We start from the raw sequence: 21,411 nt of genomic DNA, 5'->3' as shown, positions 1-21,411 counted from the left end.
CGTTCCGCACTTGAGCGTCAGGGTTCATTTATTAAACTGTATTAATACTGATCATTTTCCCTCATTCCGACCTGCTTTATTTACAACACGAATACTTTATTCGTTGACTGAAACGTGGTGGTGTCTGGAACGGTTTTTAGAACATGTGGTACCCTCCTTCTGTGTTGGTACCGATTTACCTAGAGCAAAGCTCTCGCAGAGCTACATATACCTCCACCACCATGATGTGGCCAGTACTACCGCTGGAGCAAAATGTGTGTCTGTCTATGAACGAGATTGGTAAGTTTAATCTAAATTCAATCAAAAAGGTCTCGAGTGGCTTATTGCTTTTATAAAACGGCGGTCAACATAAAATATAATAGAATACAACAATGTTCAATTTATAAATGTTTTTATTTACATAAACACTTACAAAAAGCATTCTTCCGCGAAATCAGGTAGTCCGTTAACAGTGTTGCTAGGCAACATGAGGGCGAACATAACATTCTTAATAAACATTCCTCCACAACCACTGTTGCACTATTTCTTGTACGAAACACCCGCTTAATGATTAGGATTACTGTTTATATTAATCTGGACATTTCCATCTATAGTACATGACTTAAAATAGTGTTCAACCAAGTTTGTACTTTTTCTTTTCAGTGGCGTATTAATGTGGAATGATGTGAGGTGGTCATAATAAAGCAATAAGCCACAAGAGGCCGTGCATTACTGTGATTTTAGCACGGGGATGACGTTTTTGGCACGTCGCGAAGCGGAGTGCCTAAAACTTCTTTACCCGTGCTAAAATCATAGCAGTAACGCACGGTCTCGAGTGGCTTATTGCTTTTATAAAACGGCGGTCAACAAAAAATATAATAAATACAACTGTTTAATTCATAAATGTATTTATTGTGTATAAACTTACAATAAAGCATTCTTCTGCGACGCAAAATAGTTCGATTAACAGTGTTGCTAGGCAACATGAGGGCGAAAATAACATTAACTTTTTCGATTCAGTGGCGTATTAATATGGAATGATGTGAGGTGGTCAGAGGTGTGAGTTTATCGGGGATTTTACAACGGCTTCGAACGCGGCTCAGCCAATCAGATTTTAGGACCGGAACTATCCGTTTTATAAAACACATTTAACCATAAACATACCTTGTTTATTTATTAACTTAATCAAACATCCTCACTTATGTTGATAATTTGCCCCGTGTCTGCGTGGGTTTACTCCAGGTGCTCCGGTTTCCTCCCACAGTCGAAAGACATGCAAATGAGGTGATTTGGAGATACTGTACTAAACTGTCCATGACTGTGTTCGATATAACCTTGTGAACTGATGAATCTTGTGTAATAAGTAACTACCATTCCTGTCATGAATGTAACCAAAGTATAAAACATGACGTTAAAAACCTAATAAACAAACAACATGTTGATTTTGTATTGTATATATTCCATGACTAGATCATCCAAACCATCGCCTGTCTATCGAGGATGGAAGAAAATTTCTTTTGAACAAGTAAGTTCTTGCATCCCTTTGTAACACTGTCAACACTGCTCCTTATTATTTTGAAGTAAATCAGTATGAATATATTAATAACATGATAAAATACACAACCTTCTTACATGATCACTTGTGTTTCTTGCAGGTCAGTGTTTGATCTTGTAAAAGTCAGTCAGTATCTGGAGTTGACGGATCCAAAGTTGCTTGGTTGGTATCTTTCCTTACCAGTGGAAGACAGGAAATTGATACAAGGTGGGAGTGACATTTTAGTGCAGAGGCACTCGAACCATGAGCCCTTATCAGTTTTTTGTAATCCTACACTACCCCCTGTTTTACAGCCCTAATTCTAAATGGGACAGTATAATTCAAATAAAAATATTTTTATATTTACATGTATTTAAATAGCTATTTAATGTTTGATAAAGTATATTGTGTTTTCTGTTTTAAATAAATGTTAATTCTGAATTTGATGGCTGCAAACCATTAAAAAAAAAAAGTTTTGAAACCTCCCCAGTTAATACATGATTGTGTTAAAAGGAGCATTCACTAATGGCTTAGTTGCTTATGGGGGCGGCATGGTGGCTAAGTGGGTAGTACTGTCGCCCTTACAGCAAAAAGGTCCTGGGTTTGATCCCCAGGTGGGGCGGTCCGGGTCTTTTCTGTGTGGAGTTTGCATGTTCTCCCCGTGTCTGCGTGGGTTTCCTCCGGGTGCTCCGGTTTCCTCCCACAGTCCAAAAACATGCAAGTGAGGTGAATTGGAGATGCTAAATTGTCCATGACTGTGTTTGATATTACCTTGTGAATTGAAGAACTTTGTGTAATAAGTAACTATTGTTCCTGTCATGAATGTAACCAAAGTGTAAAACATGACGTTAAAATGCTAATAAACAAACAAACATGGTTGCTTATGAGCAAGGATGGGTCAAGGTTCACCACATTGCAGAAATGGTATGAGTGTCAACAGTTTTAAGAACAATTCATGACTCCAGGGAATTTATGGATTGCTCTACCTAGGACTGAAAAGTAATATTAAAGATGCTTGACTTTCTGCCACTTCGATGGCACTGCACTGAAAACTTACCCATTGTGTCTGCCATTGAAAATTGCAAAACATGTTTAAAAGGTAGGGTGATGTAGCACAGTGGTAAACATATCCTTTGTTCCAATGATTTTTGGAACATGTTGCAGCCATCATGTTAAGAATCCATATATACTCAAAACAAAATTGATTCGTTTTTACATTATATAATGTCTTATACTGTTTTAACCAAATACAGGTGAAAAGGGATTTACAAATTAAAGTTGTCACTTAGCTTATGTTTTTCCTACTGTTCCAAGTTTCTAAAGTTGGGGTTGAATGTGCATTACATAGTTCTGTACAAATCTGTACTTTTTTTTTTATGTTCATCATGTATGTTTTGAATAAATGAACAAGCTTAACATCTCAGCCCTGTGTTACTTGCAGAAGAAGGAGGGCTCCTTCGGTTTTTGCAAATACATCCTGCTCTTGAAGTGTCTAGACACATTGTTCATTTAAAACGTAAGTTTGATCTATCCAGTTTGACAGATCTGCAAATTAAAAGTTTTTCTGTTTTAAACACACTGACTAAACAGATTTGATGCTTGTTCCTTAATGTGCTTTTAGAACAGATACTAGGAAATTGTTCTCCTGTGACTGATATGTCATCAAAACAAAAGTATGGTTTTATTTCTTTAATAAGAAATCTGGGGTCTGTCCTACAGAGCAGGATTTATTTCATTTTTAATCTAAGCATGAAAAAGTTTGGTTAACAGTGACAACCCTGCTGTAACACTAGTAATCATCACTAGTGAAATAATTGATTTTCTAAATAGAGGCATGACGGACTGAATTGGCATGTACTCAATTATATGCAAAAAAAAAAGGCATTATTCTTTTGTGACAAATTAAAGTGATTGTTTCATTTGATCTACCAGAGCTAATCAGATTGCGCATGGGTTTTTATCTCCATACAGTTTCAGTTTTTTGCTCAGTTTAGGGCTTGTTTAGCTGTGTGTTGCTTTAGTTGATGCATGTTACAGTCTTAAAAAACTCGGCTGCAAACTAAAGCCGGAGGTAATGTCAGACAGTTGTGATTAAATCGAAGTCTAAAAGCATTTTAAAGACTTTACAATGTTTGCATGAGCAAAAACTAGAATAGTAAACGATTTGGGTTTAATCGACTTCTGTAAATTTTTCTGTTGGTCCAGCAATAGGACTTTTCAACTCAACTAGTCACTCAAATGGTAAAATAGCATCAACATCCTAATATAGCAGCCCAGACTGAACTACAAATGTTTTTGCTGATTGACTACAATAGAAGTTGTTGACGTTCACAAGTGCAATTTAATGGAGAGCTTTCATTTAAAAATGAGACCATTACAATTTTTAAATAGAAATAAATCATGCTTTTGAAAAAAGTCTGATGTAAATAATAGTAGGGTGTCACGGTGGCTCAGTGGGTGACACTGTCGCCTCACAGCAAGAAGGTCTTGGGTTTGATCCCAGGTGGGGCGGTGCAGGTCCTTTCTGTGTGGAGTTTGCATGTTCTCCCCGTATCTGTGCGAGTTTCCTCTGGGAGCTCCGGTTTCCTCCCACAGTCCAAAAACATGCAAGTGAGGTGAACTGGAGATACAAAATTGTCCATGACTGTGTTTGACATTAAAACTTGTGAAGTGATGAATCTTGTGTACCGAATAACTACCGTTTCTGTCATGAATGTAACCAATGTGTGTAAAACATGTTAAAATCCTAATAAATAAGTAAATGTAAATAATAATACATGCCAATATATCTTTTGTAACAAATATTGCCACCAACATTTGAATATATGCATGTGAATATATGCCTAGCAATAATAATAATAATAATAATAATAATGTAGTTGCATCCTTTGAATCTGACTTTTTTTCTATTAAACCACCGACCAGACTTTTTTGTTTTTGAGTTTTTGCAACTTGGTCAGGAACCCATGTGGTGTTAACTCTGCTCTGTGAGACAGAACCAATGTACATTTAGGTGCTATGTTATGTATGATGTCATTCAGATTGCGTTAACATAATCTTTCTAGGTCAAGACAGGCCACACATTATGGAGTGTTGCAGTGTTTAAACTGTAGTACAACTTGTCCTTCGTCTGCTAAACAGTGTTACCGCTGTAATTTGCCAATCCTAAATGTAGAGGAAAATATAAGCATGTCTGGTAAGTCATTGTAAACCTAATGATTGAAATGCTTGGAAGAGAACTGTTCCTGCTTTATTCATGGCTCAGATCGCTGCTAACTACTGCTAACTTTTGTGTCCTTGTATAGAGGAAGAAAAAACACTAAGGCTGCTCCCGAATAATGTGAGAGAGGAGCTGAATCTACTAAAAGCTAAAGGGCATGACATAGTGTGGAAACCTAGGCAATTAGATTGCTGTCAGAACAGTAATTTGCCTGCCACGCGAATCAGCTCTTTAAACCGTCAACAAGTACGTCACCAGCAAAAAAACTCTAATGGAGAACAGAAACTGTGCCAGCTGTGGAAAGATGGGATGTGGCACAGTGAGAAGGATGACCGAAAGTATAAAGATCCCTCTGCCCAAGCAAGCTTTTCTCTTGATAGGGAGCTCGAGATGCAGAGTCAGGGTATTAATCCAGGCGACATAGTGTCAGCAGGTGACAGTGCAGATTTCACCAACCTTGATGAGGAGACAATGCCCGAGTACTACAGCTTTAACAGTACGATTCCAGAGCACACATCTGCTCAGTGGGGTGACCCCACTGATGTGTCTGTAACGGCCACTAAATGCAGCACTGAGGCAACCACTGTTGATCAGCCTGTAGAGGACTCTGCAGCATGTAGTACTGAAAATGGCATTTTTCCTGAATCTGTGTCCTACATCAGCAACTCATCCGAGTGGACTGACTTCACTGAGGATTGTCAAGAGTTCAACCGTGATGAACTAAAAAGTGGGACGGAAACAGACAAGTATCATAGCATGATGGAGGAAGTTCAGGTTCAACATAATCAAACTAGCATTAATACAGGCATGTCAAGGTCAGCGTTTGGTGCTCCAGTCAGTCAGTCTACATGTGCAGATGCCAAAAAAACACAGTGTAAGAAATCTAAAGCTTCACTTACTGTAAACCAGGCAGTGAACGCCAGCAGTGATTTCAGAGCTTGTTTTACGTTTACCCGGGCAACAGAAATTGATACAAACTTTTTTGTGAAGCCCACACAAGATGTTTCTGCTGGCACAGATTTACTTATTAATCATGACCAAGGGACGCAGACAGTTCAGAGGTTTACCTCAGAGAAATGTACTGTTACTGAAGTCTACATGTCAGACCTGGATGCTATTTGTGAGGTAATGGTATTTTATTTACTTCATGAGAAGCCATCTACACTTTTATTTATTGATTTATTAATTAGTTCTTTTGATTTTGTATCACTTTGTGCCACTTTTACCACCAACAAAGTGTGGTTATAGAGTATTTAATGACCTAGATTGACTATTATAAATATAATGGCACAGTCAACTGTTTGTGTTGATGAGGTTGGTAATAAAAAACCTGGTTTTGGGATTATGGTTAATTATAATTTAATATCTCTAATAATGATTAATTATAATCAAATTGCAATTATATAATATCTGCAACCTAAAAAAAAAAATCATTGCTAACAGTATGTGTTTCTTGCAAAGGAGTTTGGAAAGCTTAAAGTAATGGAGGAGGAGCTAAAACACCTGAAGAGCAGAATGGCTAGGTAAGCTAAAAAATAAATAATTGATGACTTCAGGAATTAAGAATAATATTTGTTTACAATTGTTAAATTTGGATGCTGGGTTTTTATCAATTAAAACTTGATTAGATGCTGCTCAGGTGGCGCAGCGGTAAAACACACGCTAGCACACAAGCTGAGATCTCAAATACATTGTATTGAATCTCAGCTCTGCCATCTGGCTGGGCTGAGCAGCCACATGAACAATGATTGGCCTGTTGTTCATATTGGGGTGGGGTAGTAAAAAGCCGGATAGGGTCTCTCTCATAACTAATGCAACTACGACCTCTGCTGGCTGATTGATGGTGCGAGGGGGCGTGGGTTAGCTTCATTCTCCTCAATCAAAGCGGGGGACAGGCATTAGTGGAGAGGAAGCATGATGCAATCGGACAATTGGATTCGCTAAAAGACGGGAGAAAAAGGGGAGAAAATGCTTATACAAAAAAAAGATCTGGATAGAATGTATGCAGCAAAACATGAAGACTGGATATGTAGAAATATTGATGGTGGGAAAAGGCAATAAATACTGACTGGTTTTAAAAGAAAAAAAAATACTGTGGTCATTTTCTTACCATGATCAAAAAATCAAAAGCATTAATGTCCTAGTTATGTGCATGCAGCATTGTTTGTTCTGTCATCTGGTTTGGAGATTAGTACTTCAGCCAGCAGCAATAGCATTTGGTTTCTTTTCTATTAAGAAAATGCTAGTCATGTCTGTGTAGGCGCCCAGCCAGCCGATAGCACCTGATGAGATTTGAATTCGGATCTCAGTGATGGTGGGCTAGTGTAATAGGCCACCCGAGTGTCTGAATAAAGTACATTGAAAAGTAAATGGGGTTGGTTCGACATGTCACCACTACTGACTAAATTGGTTTAAAATGGTTTAACTGTTGTAACTGAAATAAGAGATTACAAGACGTATGTTAAACTTCATTGGGAAGTCGGGTAACTTCATTGCAATCACTAAATTAGGAATACACATATATCAGAGACTACCAAACAGATACAAAGCACCCACATAAATCTTTCCTGCCGTGAATGTAACTCGCAAGAGTTAACACGGAGTTAAGAGATAGATAGATGGATGGATGTACAGTACAGGCCAAAAGTTTGGACACACCTTCTCATTCCTGTGGTTTTTCTTAATTTTTTTAAATTTTCTACATTGTAGATTAATACTAAAGACATCCAAACTATGAAGGAACACATATGGAATTATGTAGTAAACAAAAAAGTGTTAAACAAACCAGAATATGTTTTATATTTTAGATTCTTCAAAGTAGCCATCTTTTGCTTTAATGACAGATTTGCACACTCTTTGAAATTTTCTCAACCAGCTTTATTAGGTTTCCACCTGGAATGGTTTTCAATGAATGTTTGCGCCTTGTCTAGAGTGAATTTTTGGAATTTGTTGCTTTTTTAATGTGTTTGAGAGCATCAGTTGGGTTGTGCAGAGGTAGAGTTGGTAAAATATAAAACATATTCTGGTTTGTTTAACACTTTTTGGTTCACTACATAATTCTTCATAGTTTGGATGTCTTCAGTATTAATCTACAATGTAGAAAATAAAAATAATCAAGAAAAAACATTGAAGAGAAGGTGTGTCCAAACTTTTGGCTGGTGTGTCCAAACTTTTGGCCTGTACTGTATATGGTCAGGTGAATCTAAAAACTTAGGTTCTGGTGTAAACAAGGCCTAAATATTTTAAAATCTCTCTTTCAGATCTGGTCTTGGCAGTACTAGAAGGCCAGAGAGTGAAAGGCAGAAGAGTTGTTGTGATGCTGCTGTGTCTCGTGCTACACAGGCTGAACTACGACTACTGGCTTTGCAGTTTGTTATGTGCAAGCAGCACTGCTGGAGGCGCTTCTACACTTCACCACTGGGTGAAACTGCACTTCAGGGGTACAAAGACTATTTTTTTTTATTTCATTTTTATCAGCCTGTTCTTTCTGGTCAGGGTCATGGGAGGATCGGTTCCACCGGAAAGCACTGGGCATTAGGTAGTATACCCTAAACAAGGCACCAGTCCGCAGCAGAGAAATTTTGATCAATAAGATTTATTTTTACATATGAACATATGCCTTACTTTTGAATTGTCACAGGAATTAAGTTTTAATTCGATGTTCTGTTTTTTGTGCAGAGCTGAGGTGCTGCCTGGCATTATGTCCCAAACACTCAAGAGCTTGGAGAATAATTACCTTGAGATGAAGAAAATGATCCAAGAAGGAGTTCCTCTGGATAATCTCAAACCTCTGTCAGTAGACACTGTAGGAACAACGGAGGAAACATGCTACAGTCCTGCCTTGGTATGCAGTGTCGACCAGGTATACTGGTGTCTAAAAACACATGGTCCAATGTAAAATTTCACTCCTTTGTAGATATTTGCAGCATCTTTGGAAGACGTTGTACTTGAGACTCAATCATCACCTTCAACCAAGTAAGCTTGTCCCATGTCTGAATCACAGGGTGTGTACTGTAGTTTCTGTAAGCTTTGTTCTAATTTGCTTTTATTTGCTGATTATTTAAACCCCCAGAAGTGTTGATGGAAGCCAGACTGACGAAACCGATGCTGTGTTGAAAATGGAAACCATAGATGGAGGACCACCCGGCAAAAATACACCACCTCAGGTTTCAAATTGCATATAGAAGTTGTCGGTGACAAAAATTAAGAACTGATCAAGGTTTGGTCAGATGAGCATAACTTCAAATAACCTCCAATAATTTCCTCCAATGATTGAGGAGTCAAATTGTTGAGTATTGAATATTGTAAAAAATTCTTACCAACATAATATTAGATGCTGTGCAAATCTGGCTGCTGTATAAAGTGGACATTGCTGTATAAAACAAGTCCATATTTAATTGTGTTCATTTTCAGTTTATGCTTGACTGGCTGTTTTAAAGTGCATTTGGTTTATGGATCCTTTTTTAATGGATAGTTAACATTTAAGTAGAGTTTAATCTGTAAATAAGGGAATTATACTGTCCAAAATTCACTTAGATACACAGTGATAGATTTAATATAATTGCCGTTAGTTTTGTGATATTTTTCTAGTTTTGTTTGTTTGGTTTTTCTTCACACGAAATTAGCGTAAATCTGGCTCATCATCTAAAAGTGTTGGTGGTAAAAGGAGCAGAGCCGTGTCTATACTCAGCCAACAATCAGGAGTCTCCGGTGACACCAAGTCAGGTAAGAAACACAAAATGCTTAGTTCCAGCTTTAAGAAAGAGATTATTGAACAGTGTTATTTTAATTCTGTTTTAATAAATTTCTGACTTCATCATAAAAGCGATCATGCCATAAATAACACAATCAAGTGTATAAAGTGGCATAAAAAAATCAAATAAATCAAATAAATAAATAACACATCTGTTTTCTATGTATGCAATGCTCTTGCATATCAACATTAGAACTATACTGGCCTGAAAATTCGACTCAGGAAAAACAGTACCTATAAAATCATTATCAAACTCCTTTAAAATAATATCATTTTATTTATTTACACAGTTAACCTTAGAATATTCAAGTTACCAGTAACAAAGCAACAGTTTAAAATAGTTAAAAATAAATAAAAAAGAGTTTCCAGGTTTAAAATGTAATCTGTCCCCTGATTTAATGTAATCAAAATAAATTTGAAGGCATTTTGTGTGCACACCTCTGAAGGAAATCCTAAAGACCTTAACGGCAGTGAGGCCTGGTTTGATGCGGAGGAACACCTTGGAGCTGACAATCTGGGATGTAAGGAGGACCATGACGTGGAGCAGAGAGCCAGTGAGGAATCGAAGAAAAAACAAGGTGTTTTTATTAAAGCAATTAAAAAAAAAAAATAATAGACCTATGTTTGGTGTATTTGGCTAAGTATCTTGGATATGATCAATGATTGCAGGCTCCTTATTACGTGTGTGAGTGTGTGAAACTGTCCTCTCTGTTTAGTGTTAAAGTTTAATATTCAGCTGTTTTGATAAAATAACCACTCCTAAAATACACATCATTTGCATCATTTTTGTTTTAGGGGCTACAGATGAAATGGAAGATGAAAGTTCTTTGCTGTGTGTTACAAACTTACCAAGCAGTGTAACCGAGGTGAGGTTAGAGAATACTTAAATTTGAGACTTTCTTGATTATTTTTAATTAATTAATTAAAATAAAACATTCTGAATAATCTTATTTCATCCCTCGGGATAAATGAAGTGCCCATCTACCGCCTATGTATTATCTGTAACCACCAGAGGACAGCAACACTCACTGAATGGTTTATGTTTTGCAGCGTGATTTGATGCATTTGTTTGAGAGGTACCCTTCCAGCCAACTGTGCACCTCCACTTTTGGCAAAAACAGGTAAAGAGTTAAGACATTTGCAGTTTAAATCTCAAAAGTAAATAATATGATTTAGAATGAATTCCACATACTACAGATTTCCATCCATTGATAGATGATGCCATTGTAAACCTACTGTACAGTATCAGTATTCAACTTTAGATCCCATTAGAAAATCCCAAAGGGAGAGGGGCCAGTTTCTGTAGTTTTAAAAAGTTTCGGAAAGCATTATTTCTAGAAATCAAGAGTTTACAAACTAAGCTTAAACCAGGTTTATATTTTATTACTAGAACATAAAAACCCTTGGTGTACTTCTAGTAGTCAAATTACAGTAATCTTGTAAACGCCTAAAAGGTCCATTATGCTGAACCCAGGTGGCGCAGTAGTATTCACAATTTGATTTATTGCCAAGTTTTTCCCCACATACAAAGAATTTGACTTGATGGACTGGTGCTTGAAAAAGACTAATATTAAATAAGTTTTAAATATTCTGAAAGAGAAACATTTAATATGCTAGGCTACTACTCTTCTAGTAGGAGTTGCTCAACAAGGAGAACACTTTGTGTATGAGAGAATGAAGGCTAACTACTTGACTAGCCCAGCTCCTTGCTGTTGCAACGTTATACCTATTTGGGGAGAAGAACTTAGTACAAATCAAGAGAATAACATTGTCCTGTTGAATAGTGAGCAGTTTATCTGTTGTACACAGACTATAAATTGTCATTTTGCTGCAATGACAAATCATACATTGTGTAGTTATGAGTCACTCTGATATTACTATATTTAAGCTTACAAAAGGGAGAGGGGGGGTTAGTAGCATTAGCGAAGTACATATGGACTCTAAGTATCCCAAGCTGTGCTGTATACCTGCCTGGAAGCATAAGCATGTGTTTTTTTTTTTTTTTTTTTTTTTTTTTTGGCTTTGCTTTAAATGGTTTTCACTCACCTGTATCCAATCTAGAACCTAGATTGGAATAGTCCTAAAAGTTTAAATCACAAATAGGAACAAAAGCAGCAGTAGCAGCAGCGATGGTGATGTGATTTTATATGGAAATGTTTTTCTTGGTTTGTTTTTTCTAAACTGCCACTTGCTTGACATTAGTTTCAGTTTATGGTTAATGGTTGTGCTTTTTAGGGTGGCAATGGTAAATGTGAAAAGCCCCAGCGATGCTGAGGCTGCAGTACAGCAGTTGCATGGGCACTTCATTCAGGGCCATACGGAACACATCCACAAGTCTCCAGCAGATGGTCAGGGCCTCATCAAAGAATCCTGCGCTGAACTTTCCCAAGCCACCCATAAAGATGAGTCTGCTGGAGAGAAGCAGAACATTTGGAGGGCCTCACAAGTGAGTGCAAAGCAAAATACTCTCAGAAAAAGAATGATGCATGCATGTTTGACCCTAATAATGTAAATTATCTGTAACTACTGAGATCCACAAACCTTTATTTCATGAAAGCTGGGACAGTGCACTAATATAAACAGGTGGCAGAGATTTGAACATCCACTTTGATCGGTATTTTAACTTGGGGGGGGGCTTGGTAAGTAGCACTGTCACCACACAGGGTTTTATGGCCACAGAGTCCGGGTCCTTTGTGTGTGGAGTTCGCATGTTCTCTCCATGTCTGTGTGGGTTTCCTCTGGGAGCTCTGATTTCCTCCCACAGTCCAAAGACATGCAAGTGAGGTGAACTGGAGACACTAAATTGTCTGTGACTGTGTTTGACATTAAAGACTTGAACTGATGAATTTTGTGTAACCAGTTTACATGACCTGTCATGAATGCAACCAAAGTGTGTAAAACATGTTCAAATCCTAATAAATTATTACATAAATCAATTGAAGCTGGTTTGGTGGGTAGCACTGTAGCATCACAGCAAGAATGTCCTGGGTTCGATTCCCAGGTGGTGCGGTCCAGTTCATGAATGGAATCGAAGTAAACCATGACATTAAAATTCTAATAAATTAATAAACTATAACAGTCCAAAAAAATGTTTAATGTTTTATGAAAGTCTTGCTTAGATATTGAAGAAGCATCCAGTAAAACCCTTGTCCTCTATGATCAAGGATAAGTTGAGACTCACCACTTTGATTACTAAAGATTCAGGTGTGTGTTTGTTCTATTAGGATTTTAACATCATGTTTTACAATTTTGTTACATTCTTGACAGGACATGTAGTAACAGGTTACACATGATTCATCAGTTCAAGTTTACTTGTGGGAAGAAACCGAAGCTCTCGGAGAGAACCCATTTAGATACAAAGAGAACATGTGAACTCCATGAAGGAAGGACCCAGACCACTCCACTCAGAAACTGACCTTCTTTCTGTGAGGCGATAGTGCTACCCACCATACCACCAGAAGTCTTTGTGTGTAAAGGGCAAGGCTAATACCCACTACTCGATGCCCTTGACTTTTTTTAAAATATGAAGATGGCTCCTGGCTAAAGCAGAAAAGAAAGATCAAAATGACTTCAGAAAGTTATAAAGTTAAGCTCCTTATCGGTATGAGCGATAGACAAGTTCTCGTTACATGTATTTTAAACAAAAACAGGGTTTTATAAACAAAAGCATAAAATACCATGTTTTATAATACTGGTAATTTAATACAAGCCAAAAGAATTTCCAAATAATCTGTTTATTTGCATTTTACATGCGGTCCAAACTTTTTCTGAAATTATGATTTGAACATTATTATATGCCCTATGAAGTTGATGTTTTTTTGCATTATCTTTCTTTGTAGGTACCCCGGTGCAGTTTGGAGAAGCTTACCAACATCTGTGATACACCCAATGCATCAGGCACCTTTGTGCCACAGCACTACGGCACCATGGGCAGCTTTGATACAATAATGGGATGCTTATTAGAGCGCCACCCACAGATGGGCAGACAAAGAATCGTTGGTGCTTTGCTAGAGCTTCAGGGGAAACGCCAGGGTGTCCTTAGCGGTCTGCCCCTCAGCGCTATAGTGGATATGACTTCTGATCTGCTTACTCAATCAGCCACAGAGTGAGTGCAACAGAGGCCACAGTTTTTCGTGTAGGTTCGAATCTTTATGTTTGTATGTTGGTTATATAAACAGTTTGTACGTTATATAAGCAGTTAAAAGCCTTTTAAGGCTCTAAACATATATTTGTTTGTTTTTTATGCTCAGGTTTATGGTTTGAGAGAGTTTAAGTTTATTTTGATTTCCAAGTGTTAAAACTAAGTTAGAGATTAGAAAGCTGGCAGAGAAAATCTGTGCCATATTGTTAATTCTTCTGAACATAAATGCATACTGAGCACTTTATTAGGTACATCTTTACCTTTCATGTACATTCATTGATTATTTTAAGCTATACATACCATACAAATGAACTTTGTAGGTGAACAATTACTGACTGTTGACTATTGGTTGCTATATACCCAGCTATATACACTTTGCAAATGAAAAGGAACTCTTAGGACCTCCACTTACAATGATGTTTGTTGGTTGTTGGACCATTCCCAGCACTGCTTTGATATTAACATGGTAGTGTGTGTGTTGTACTGGTATGATTAAACAGGCACAGCAGCGTTGTTAGGTACTGCTCCAAGTAAAAACATAAAGCCAACATAATTCACTGATGAACACTAGAGAAAGATTAAAACAAAAAAGATGTGTTTATAACAAATATGGTACTATTAAACTGTGTTTTAAAATCCCAACAACACTGCTGCACTTGATACACTTGAACCAGAACAACCCAAACCACTATTTTATTACCATGTTAGTGTTGAGAATGCTGCGTTATCATTGCTGCGTTGAGAACGGTCCGCCACCCAAATATCAACTGGTGGTTGACCTATGGAGGGTCTATTTCAATTGATAAATGAGGTACAGGGGGTTGACAGAGTATACAGTGCAACAGTTGGACTGCAGTCAGTAATTGTATACCAGCCAAGTTGATCTGTATGAAAGGTGAAGCTCATAAAATAATTATTGCACTTATCAGATGGGTGTTCCTAATAAAATGCTTGGTACGTATAGTTTATAAACAAACAGTTTTTCTTTCAAATCTGTATCTCGACGGTTTAAAAACATTTATGTTGCATTGTTAATAAAAAACCTTCAGAGCTTGAGATGAAACAGTGGTGCTGTCTTTGGATTTGATTGCTTCTGCTTTGATACGTTGCTTAAGGGAGGTCATCGAGTGTTGGGAAGAACAAAACATCAAATATTTGAAGCTTTGACATTTTTAAGCTGGCAGACAATACTTTTTCATTAAAGCCAGACTGGTTTCATGTTTTCTAGTCGTAAAGTTGAGGCTACATGAGGTCTGATGATTCTTAAATGTAGCTCTGAGTTCTGTACAATTTCACTGAAATGCTCTGGCAATTAGCATGGAAATATTTCAAAACCACATGTGGTAGCTAATTAAGGATTATTGTTTTGAAGAAAAATGATCTGAAACCACCATTTTAATAATTATGATAATCCTCACATGGATTGGCCCATAATATGACAGGGATCTTGTTTACAAATAAATGCACAAGTAAATCGTTTGAGCAATCTTTTGGCATGCTAATTTATGTAATACTAATATAATATCTCTGTTGAGTTCCTTGTTGGAAAATATGCCTACAACACAGAAAACGTGAAAGTTTGCACAATGATCAGCTATTACATTAAAAACTGATTAGGTAATATTCTGTATGTCACCCTTGTACTGCCAAAATGGGTCTGACCTATCAGGACTTGGACTCCACTTCATACAATCCCAGCTGTGATGCACTGTGTGTTATGACAATTTTCTATCACAAAAAGCATTAATTGAACAACAGGCTAGTCTTTCCTCCCAGTAAGCATCAGTGATCCTTGGATGCCCATGACCCTGTTGCTGGTTTACCAGTTGTTCCTTCTTAGACCACATTTGGTAGGTACTAAACAACACATGACGAAGAACACCTCACAAAATCTGCTGTTTGGAAGATGCTCTGACCCAGTCATCTAGCCAACACAATCGGGCCCTTGTCAAGATCCTTACTCCTTTTTCCAGCTATCAATATATTAACTTAAAGAACTTACTGTTCACTTGCTGCCTAGTATATACCCACTACTTGACTAGATGCCAATGTAACAAGATCATCAATGCTATTTACTTTACTTGTTAGTGATTTAATGTTGTGGCTGACTGGTGTATCCTGCAAAAAAATATAAAAAATACACTGAAAAAGTGCCATATTGACATAAGTAGATTAAGTAAATTAAAATGTGTTCATAAATATTTAATGTCAGGAAGGTCAAAGTTTATGATTTGTAAGGTGAGATTTTGTGAACTTAGTCTACAATAACACTCAAATACAGCATCAGCCCTGGTAGCTGCAGCCATATTTTATTTATTTAATAGGATTTTAACGTCATGTTTTACACACTGGTTACATTCATGACAGAAACGGTAGTTAAACATTACACAAGATTCATCAGGTCACAAGTGTAATGTCAAACAGTCATGGACAATTTTGTATTTCAAATTAACCTGACTGCATGTCTTTGGACTGTGGGAGAAAACCGGAGCTCCCGGCAGACCCACAAGAACACGGGGAGAACATGCAAACTCCACACAGAAAGGACCCGAACCGCCCCATCTGGGGATCGAACCCAGGACCTTCTTGCTGTGAGGCGCCTGTGCCACCGTGCTGCCCCAGCCATATTTTAATTTACTAATTATATATAAGAAGATATGATCCTCCTTTTCTGACAGGCCAACAGATTGGCGTAATCATGCACTGGTCAATATTCAATTGTTATTTATTAAAATAGGTGGAAATATTTGAATTGCTAAACAATGTGATTAAAGCCATGTTGAATAAGATTAAGGGAAAACAGCAAAAACAATCAGGCTTTAAAAAAACCCTGTCAGGTCAAGTTAGGGTTGCCAACCATCCCGTAAAAAACGGAATCGTTCCTTATTTGGAAACTAAACGTCGTGTTCCATATTGAACTGATACGGGATGCACTTTGTTCCGTATTTTTATAAATGGGAGAGAAATGCTGCAGATTAGACTGAGACAGGCCGATATGTATGAAACAGAAGGAAACTGCTGCTACTGTGGTAATTAGAAAGCGTTTGGTTATTATTTTAAGTAGTTTTCACTTTTAGTCTTAGTAACGCCGTGTGTGCGCAGGCATATCAGCATAACAACCTATTTAATACACCGTTGTTTGAGTAGTGCAGTGGGCAGAGCGCATCGTGCATATTTTTCCGGCTTAGGGCGAAACTAAAGTAACACAAGCAGGGCCGGCGCTATGGGGGCGCTGGGGTGGGCATTGCCCCCCCCAGGTAAACACCTGCCATCCCACCACCCACCCAATGCCCTCCGCCAGCCCAGGGTGTTCCTTATTTCCATTTCTTAAAGTTGGCAACCCTAGGTCAAGTACTAACTGCACCTCTATCTGTGTAATGATCAAAGATGCAAGATGTCTAGATGCTATTGTTGTGAGGAAAAGATCTGCTGTAAAGTGAAATTATTCCACTTAGACGACAGTAAGTTGTCAAGACTGGTGGAACCTACTGTTTGTGAAAGGGAAAATGCCAAATTAGATTTGTAATCGGTTAGAATATTCGACGTTTGGTTTTTTCAAACTATTAGCTGTGTAGCTACTGATTAAAGTGCTGTGAACTGATTTACTCGACTCTGTGCGAGCGCCTCCTTGCTTCTAGGCGGAGCTAACAGACGATCTCAAACTTTGAAAAAAAAAAGAAACACCGCATACTTGGATCTGCGCTCAGTAACTACCAGAGATCGTGTTGTATTCTGGATGGGATTTACGTTTATTTTGGGAAGGAAACACAGTGCAAAGTCGCTTTTGTAACCGTAAAGGAATTACACGACTGTAAAGCCGCTGACGAGCTGATGTGGATTAAAGCTGCTCCATTACAGAGTAACTTTCCGGGGTTTGTTTACTGTGCCGTCAGTTTGTTGTGGTTGGAATGGACCAAGAGATTTTTCCTCTAACTGACCTAAAGGACTATGTTAACGAGTCATGATTAAACCCAGTCTCGTGTTACTCTTTGCTTAAAGTTTTTTCATTTTTTAGTCTTTTAGTTTTTTCAGCCATGATGTGGACTGTGTGGCTTTGTACCCGTCGCGCAGCTCTACTAACCGGCTTCATACTGCACATATTTCCCCAGACTGTCCGAGGTGAGAGCTTTTACTTTATTATTATACAATTATTCAGTAATTCACTCGCATGCTGTATGCTAACAGTAGGCTCACTTTCACTCAGTCTAACCGGTTGGACCCGTTTTACCATGTTTTTATTGACGCTGCATTAAATAGTGTTGTGGTATTGTTTAGGTGTGAACGTGTGTGTAAGTGGCAGTGCCACTACGTGTGAGGAATGCCTACTGCTTCACCCGAGCTGCGCCTGGTGCGCCCAAGAGGTAAAGGATAATATTCCACTCAGTTCAGTTTACACTGGTACACCCACAGAACAGACACGTTTCTCAAGTCATGTTTGCACATATATCATTTGTTAGTTGTTCAGCTTTGCTATTTTTATATAAACAGGCATGTAATTTTACCTCAAACCATTTACAATCATGCATCCTCTAGTTTAACATCAGTTCTTGGGAGTGGTCACCCCCTGCATGATTAACACAGACACAGTGATGTATGTCAGGGGTTCTCAACCTTTTTTTTTTATCTTAAACCCCCCATTGTGAACCCCTTGATGGATGGATGGATGGATAGATAGATAGATATTAAGTAAATAAAAGATAAATAATAAGTAATAATAAATAATAATTAAATACAATAGTTAAATAATAATTAAATAATTAAGTAAATAATAATAATACCATACTGGTTATGGTATTATTCTTACACTTTCAGCAAAGATGACAATATGTGTTGTTTTCTTGCTCATGAGAAATTTGATGAATCAACAATGAAGGTATATTATCTTGGTATTGTTTGATTTTGGCTGATGTAGTGGGTTTACTTCTGGTGAACTGGTGGGGGAACTTCCTCATCTTGGTCTACTTTATCATGATCTGCCACAACAACTAAATCATTGGAATCTTTCGCAGTTGCCATGCGTTGACTTTTTGTTAATCCATTCTCAAAGACCCAATGTAGGCTATAGGCAGTTTATAATAGATCTTTATGCCATCACAAGAAATCTCCAATATACCAATAGCCTATTGATTTTCCCTTCCCATTATATGTGATTGTTTTTACTCATAGGCTCACTGCCCCCTGGTTGAGAACCACTGATGTATGTAGTTTCCCCCCCTCATAACTGGTTTTGAGTGGTAACAAACAGCAGGCCTCTGGGGAAATAAATTTGGCATGTTTTTTTCCCCACACCCATGTGGATTTCCTCTGAGCACTTTAGTTTTCTCCCACCTTCCAAGAAAAAAAACGTAGATGCTGAATTGGCTGCTGTCAATGCGAAAGTTGCCAAATACCTACAAGCATGAAACAAATCCTGATCGAATGGCCGGAGTGAATGACAACGAGCATCCATACCTATCCACACCAATCCTTCTACCATGTAAATGATACTATAATGTATACTTACTGGTTACTATTTTACAAAAACCATACTAATACTGGATATTTTGTCCTTGCTCTTAAAACAGCCGTCATTCTTTTAAGATTCTGGTCCATGCTGCCATTCTTGCAACACATTCACTGCCTATTAAAAATCTGCCAATTTTTCAGCAGCTCTTCCTCTTAAGACTGAACTGTCACCTAATCTGTTTACAGCATAGTCAAGTCTGAGTTTTGTTTTGTTTTTTTCAGGACTTTGAAAGGGCAAGGACACTTATGTCAAGGTGTGATCTGAGTCAAAACTTACTGAAAAGGGGCTGTCAGGCTCGTTATATCGAAAACCCCAGAAGCATCAGTTCCATCCTCAAAAACAAACCCTTGAGCTCCAAAGGCTCTGGCTCTGCACAGTATGATGGCGTTCAGATCCAGCCACAGAAGATCTTGCTTAGTCTAAGACCTGGTATGAATTTACTGAACAAATATTGTCATTGTGTTTTGCAATAAGAATTAGAGTACAGACTTGTTGCTTCATGTATAACCATGTCTTTTGGATAAATGGCTCAGTATCTTTTTTAAATGTTCTCAGGCGATCAGACCTGGTTTGAGATGCAGGTACGCCCGGTTGAAGATTACCCTGTTGATCTGTACTACCTGATGGATCTCTCACTGTCCATGAATAATGACTTACACACTATTCGTGACCTGGGAACAAAACTGGCTGAGGAAATGAAGAAGCTCACTAGTAATTTTCGTCTTGGCTTTGGCACATTTGTGGATAAGAACCTGTCGCCCTTTTCTTACACAGCTCCTAAATATCAGGAGAACCCCTGCAATGGGTAAGCAAAGAACTCATAGCTGCACGAGTCTGCAGAAGCCTTTTTGTGAAGCTCTTGTGTTTTTATTTCTTTTTGTTTGGATGTAGCACAAATTCTGTATTGTAATGTTGTTTTCTCTTGATACTAAGTGATTTGTTCCTAACTAAGTCTAGACACACTCAGGACAGCTATTACAATTCAGCATGGAATGTTGCTTTGTGCTTTTTATTGCTGTCAAGATATAAAGATAATGGGATTTTTTTAATACAACAAAGAATACAATGATTTAGGAGAGCTTTTACACAGCATATTGCCCTAAGCGGTGATTACTACTGCTGCCACGCATCAGTGCCCATCTAGGTTATGCTCTCCATTCTTTTTCTGACTAGGCCAGTTCTGGATCACACTGTAGTTTTCCCTTTTGTCTCATCCACAATGTGCCTCTGCAGTTCTTTGACCGCATGTTTGTGGCTGCCAGCACAATAGTGACTAAAATATAAAAGATAAAAGTGAATCTTCAGCCCCACCTTTGCTGTTTATTGCTATAAGATGTGCTGACTTTAGAAGAATGCATTATTAGAGTGCAAAAGTAATAATGCACAAACTCATTAAGGATGGATTTTTTTAATTCATGAAAAGGCTGTTTAGTCATCATAGAAAAATGCCTCTATTTATTCTTGAACCATTTGTGAGAAAAAGCCCTGACAAACTTGAACTATTACATCAGTGTGTTTATAATGGGCGTACAGAGTATAGTCACTTACCTGATTCCTAAGATTGAAAATAGAAATAAACCTTAAGGTCCATGGTTATCAGTAACAATGCTGTTCAGAATATATCATTTAGCTTTTGCCCTGCTTAACACAGATATGGTCCATTTTCCTTTCCTTGTTTCCTACAAGTGTTTTAGTGAAAAATACTGAATATTTTTTTTTTTTAATCTCTGGCATTATACAGAATTTTCATGACTCTTCACTGTTCAGATTAACTGAATGATCTTCTTCTTCCTTTTTTTTTTATTTTAATCACAGATACAAGCTATTCCCAAACTGTGTCCCCTCATTTGGCTTCCGTAACCTCTTATCTCTGACCGATAAGGTGGACAGATTCAATGAGGAGGTACAGAAGCAGATGGTATCACGCAACAGGGATGCACCTGAAGGTGGATTTGATGCTATTCTACAGGCTGCTGTATGCAAGGTTAGTTAACTGTTGTAATTGACATTAGAGTCGGTATATTTCAGTCTTAGATCTTTTAATTCACTTGGATTAGTGATCCCTGTACATTGAGTAGTTACCTGTTTCCAAAAGCATAACTGGTAGCAAAGGTCTTGTTTTAGATTTGGGTACCAAGTTCTGAACCCAAAGCTTAAGGCATTGTACAACCTGTAAGGAACTTGCTAATACATCACTGTAATACTGGTGTAGTGATGTTTCATATCTGTTTTTCTACATAATTAAAGGTCTTATTTCTTTAGCTTGCTTTGCTACTCT

General features: G+C 37.8%; 2 protein-coding genes across 3 annotated transcripts in view; both read left to right on the top strand.

Annotated features, from left to right (window-relative positions):
• Positions 1-14,690, top strand: rbm44 (RNA binding motif protein 44). 2 transcript variants are annotated; one of them, XM_063005885.1, is made up of 18 exons: positions 1-279; positions 1,450-1,504; positions 1,635-1,741; positions 2,955-3,029; positions 3,135-3,186; positions 4,579-4,709; positions 4,819-5,858; positions 6,195-6,256; positions 7,994-8,173; positions 8,412-8,577; positions 8,650-8,708; positions 8,806-8,899; positions 9,359-9,458; positions 9,933-10,064; positions 10,282-10,352; positions 10,537-10,607; positions 11,722-11,932; positions 13,326-14,690. In XM_063005885.1, exons 1-18 carry the CDS (start codon positions 144-146, stop codon positions 13,593-13,595), a joined length of 3,012 nt encoding a protein of 1,003 aa, XP_062861955.1. In that variant the 5' UTR covers positions 1-143; the 3' UTR covers positions 13,596-14,690. The 2 variants fall into 2 exon arrangements, with proteins under 2 accessions (XP_062861955.1, XP_062861956.1); XM_063005886.1 differs by lacking the exon at positions 13,326-14,690 and having other exon boundaries at positions 10,537-10,614; positions 11,722-11,781.
• A 2,971-nt stretch (positions 14,691-17,661) lies between these two features.
• The window catches only part of itgb5 (integrin, beta 5), a 46,958-nt gene continuing 43,208 nt past the window's right edge, over positions 17,662-21,411 (top strand). Inside the window, exons 1-5 of the mRNA XM_063006632.1 lie at positions 17,662-17,746; positions 17,903-17,988; positions 19,355-19,562; positions 19,689-19,938; positions 20,949-21,117. Of these exons, the coding sequence (XP_062862702.1) occupies positions 17,662-17,746; positions 17,903-17,988; positions 19,355-19,562; positions 19,689-19,938; positions 20,949-21,117 (798 nt within the window). The remainder of the gene's footprint in view (positions 17,747-17,902; positions 17,989-19,354; positions 19,563-19,688; positions 19,939-20,948; positions 21,118-21,411) is intronic.

The sequence above is a fragment of the Trichomycterus rosablanca genome, chromosome 12, assembly GCF_030014385.1.
Source record: "Trichomycterus rosablanca isolate fTriRos1 chromosome 12, fTriRos1.hap1, whole genome shotgun sequence".
In the NCBI taxonomy this organism is placed as follows: Eukaryota; Metazoa; Chordata; class Actinopteri; order Siluriformes; family Trichomycteridae; genus Trichomycterus; species Trichomycterus rosablanca.
This window is presented reverse-complemented; position numbering and strand designations above follow the sequence as displayed.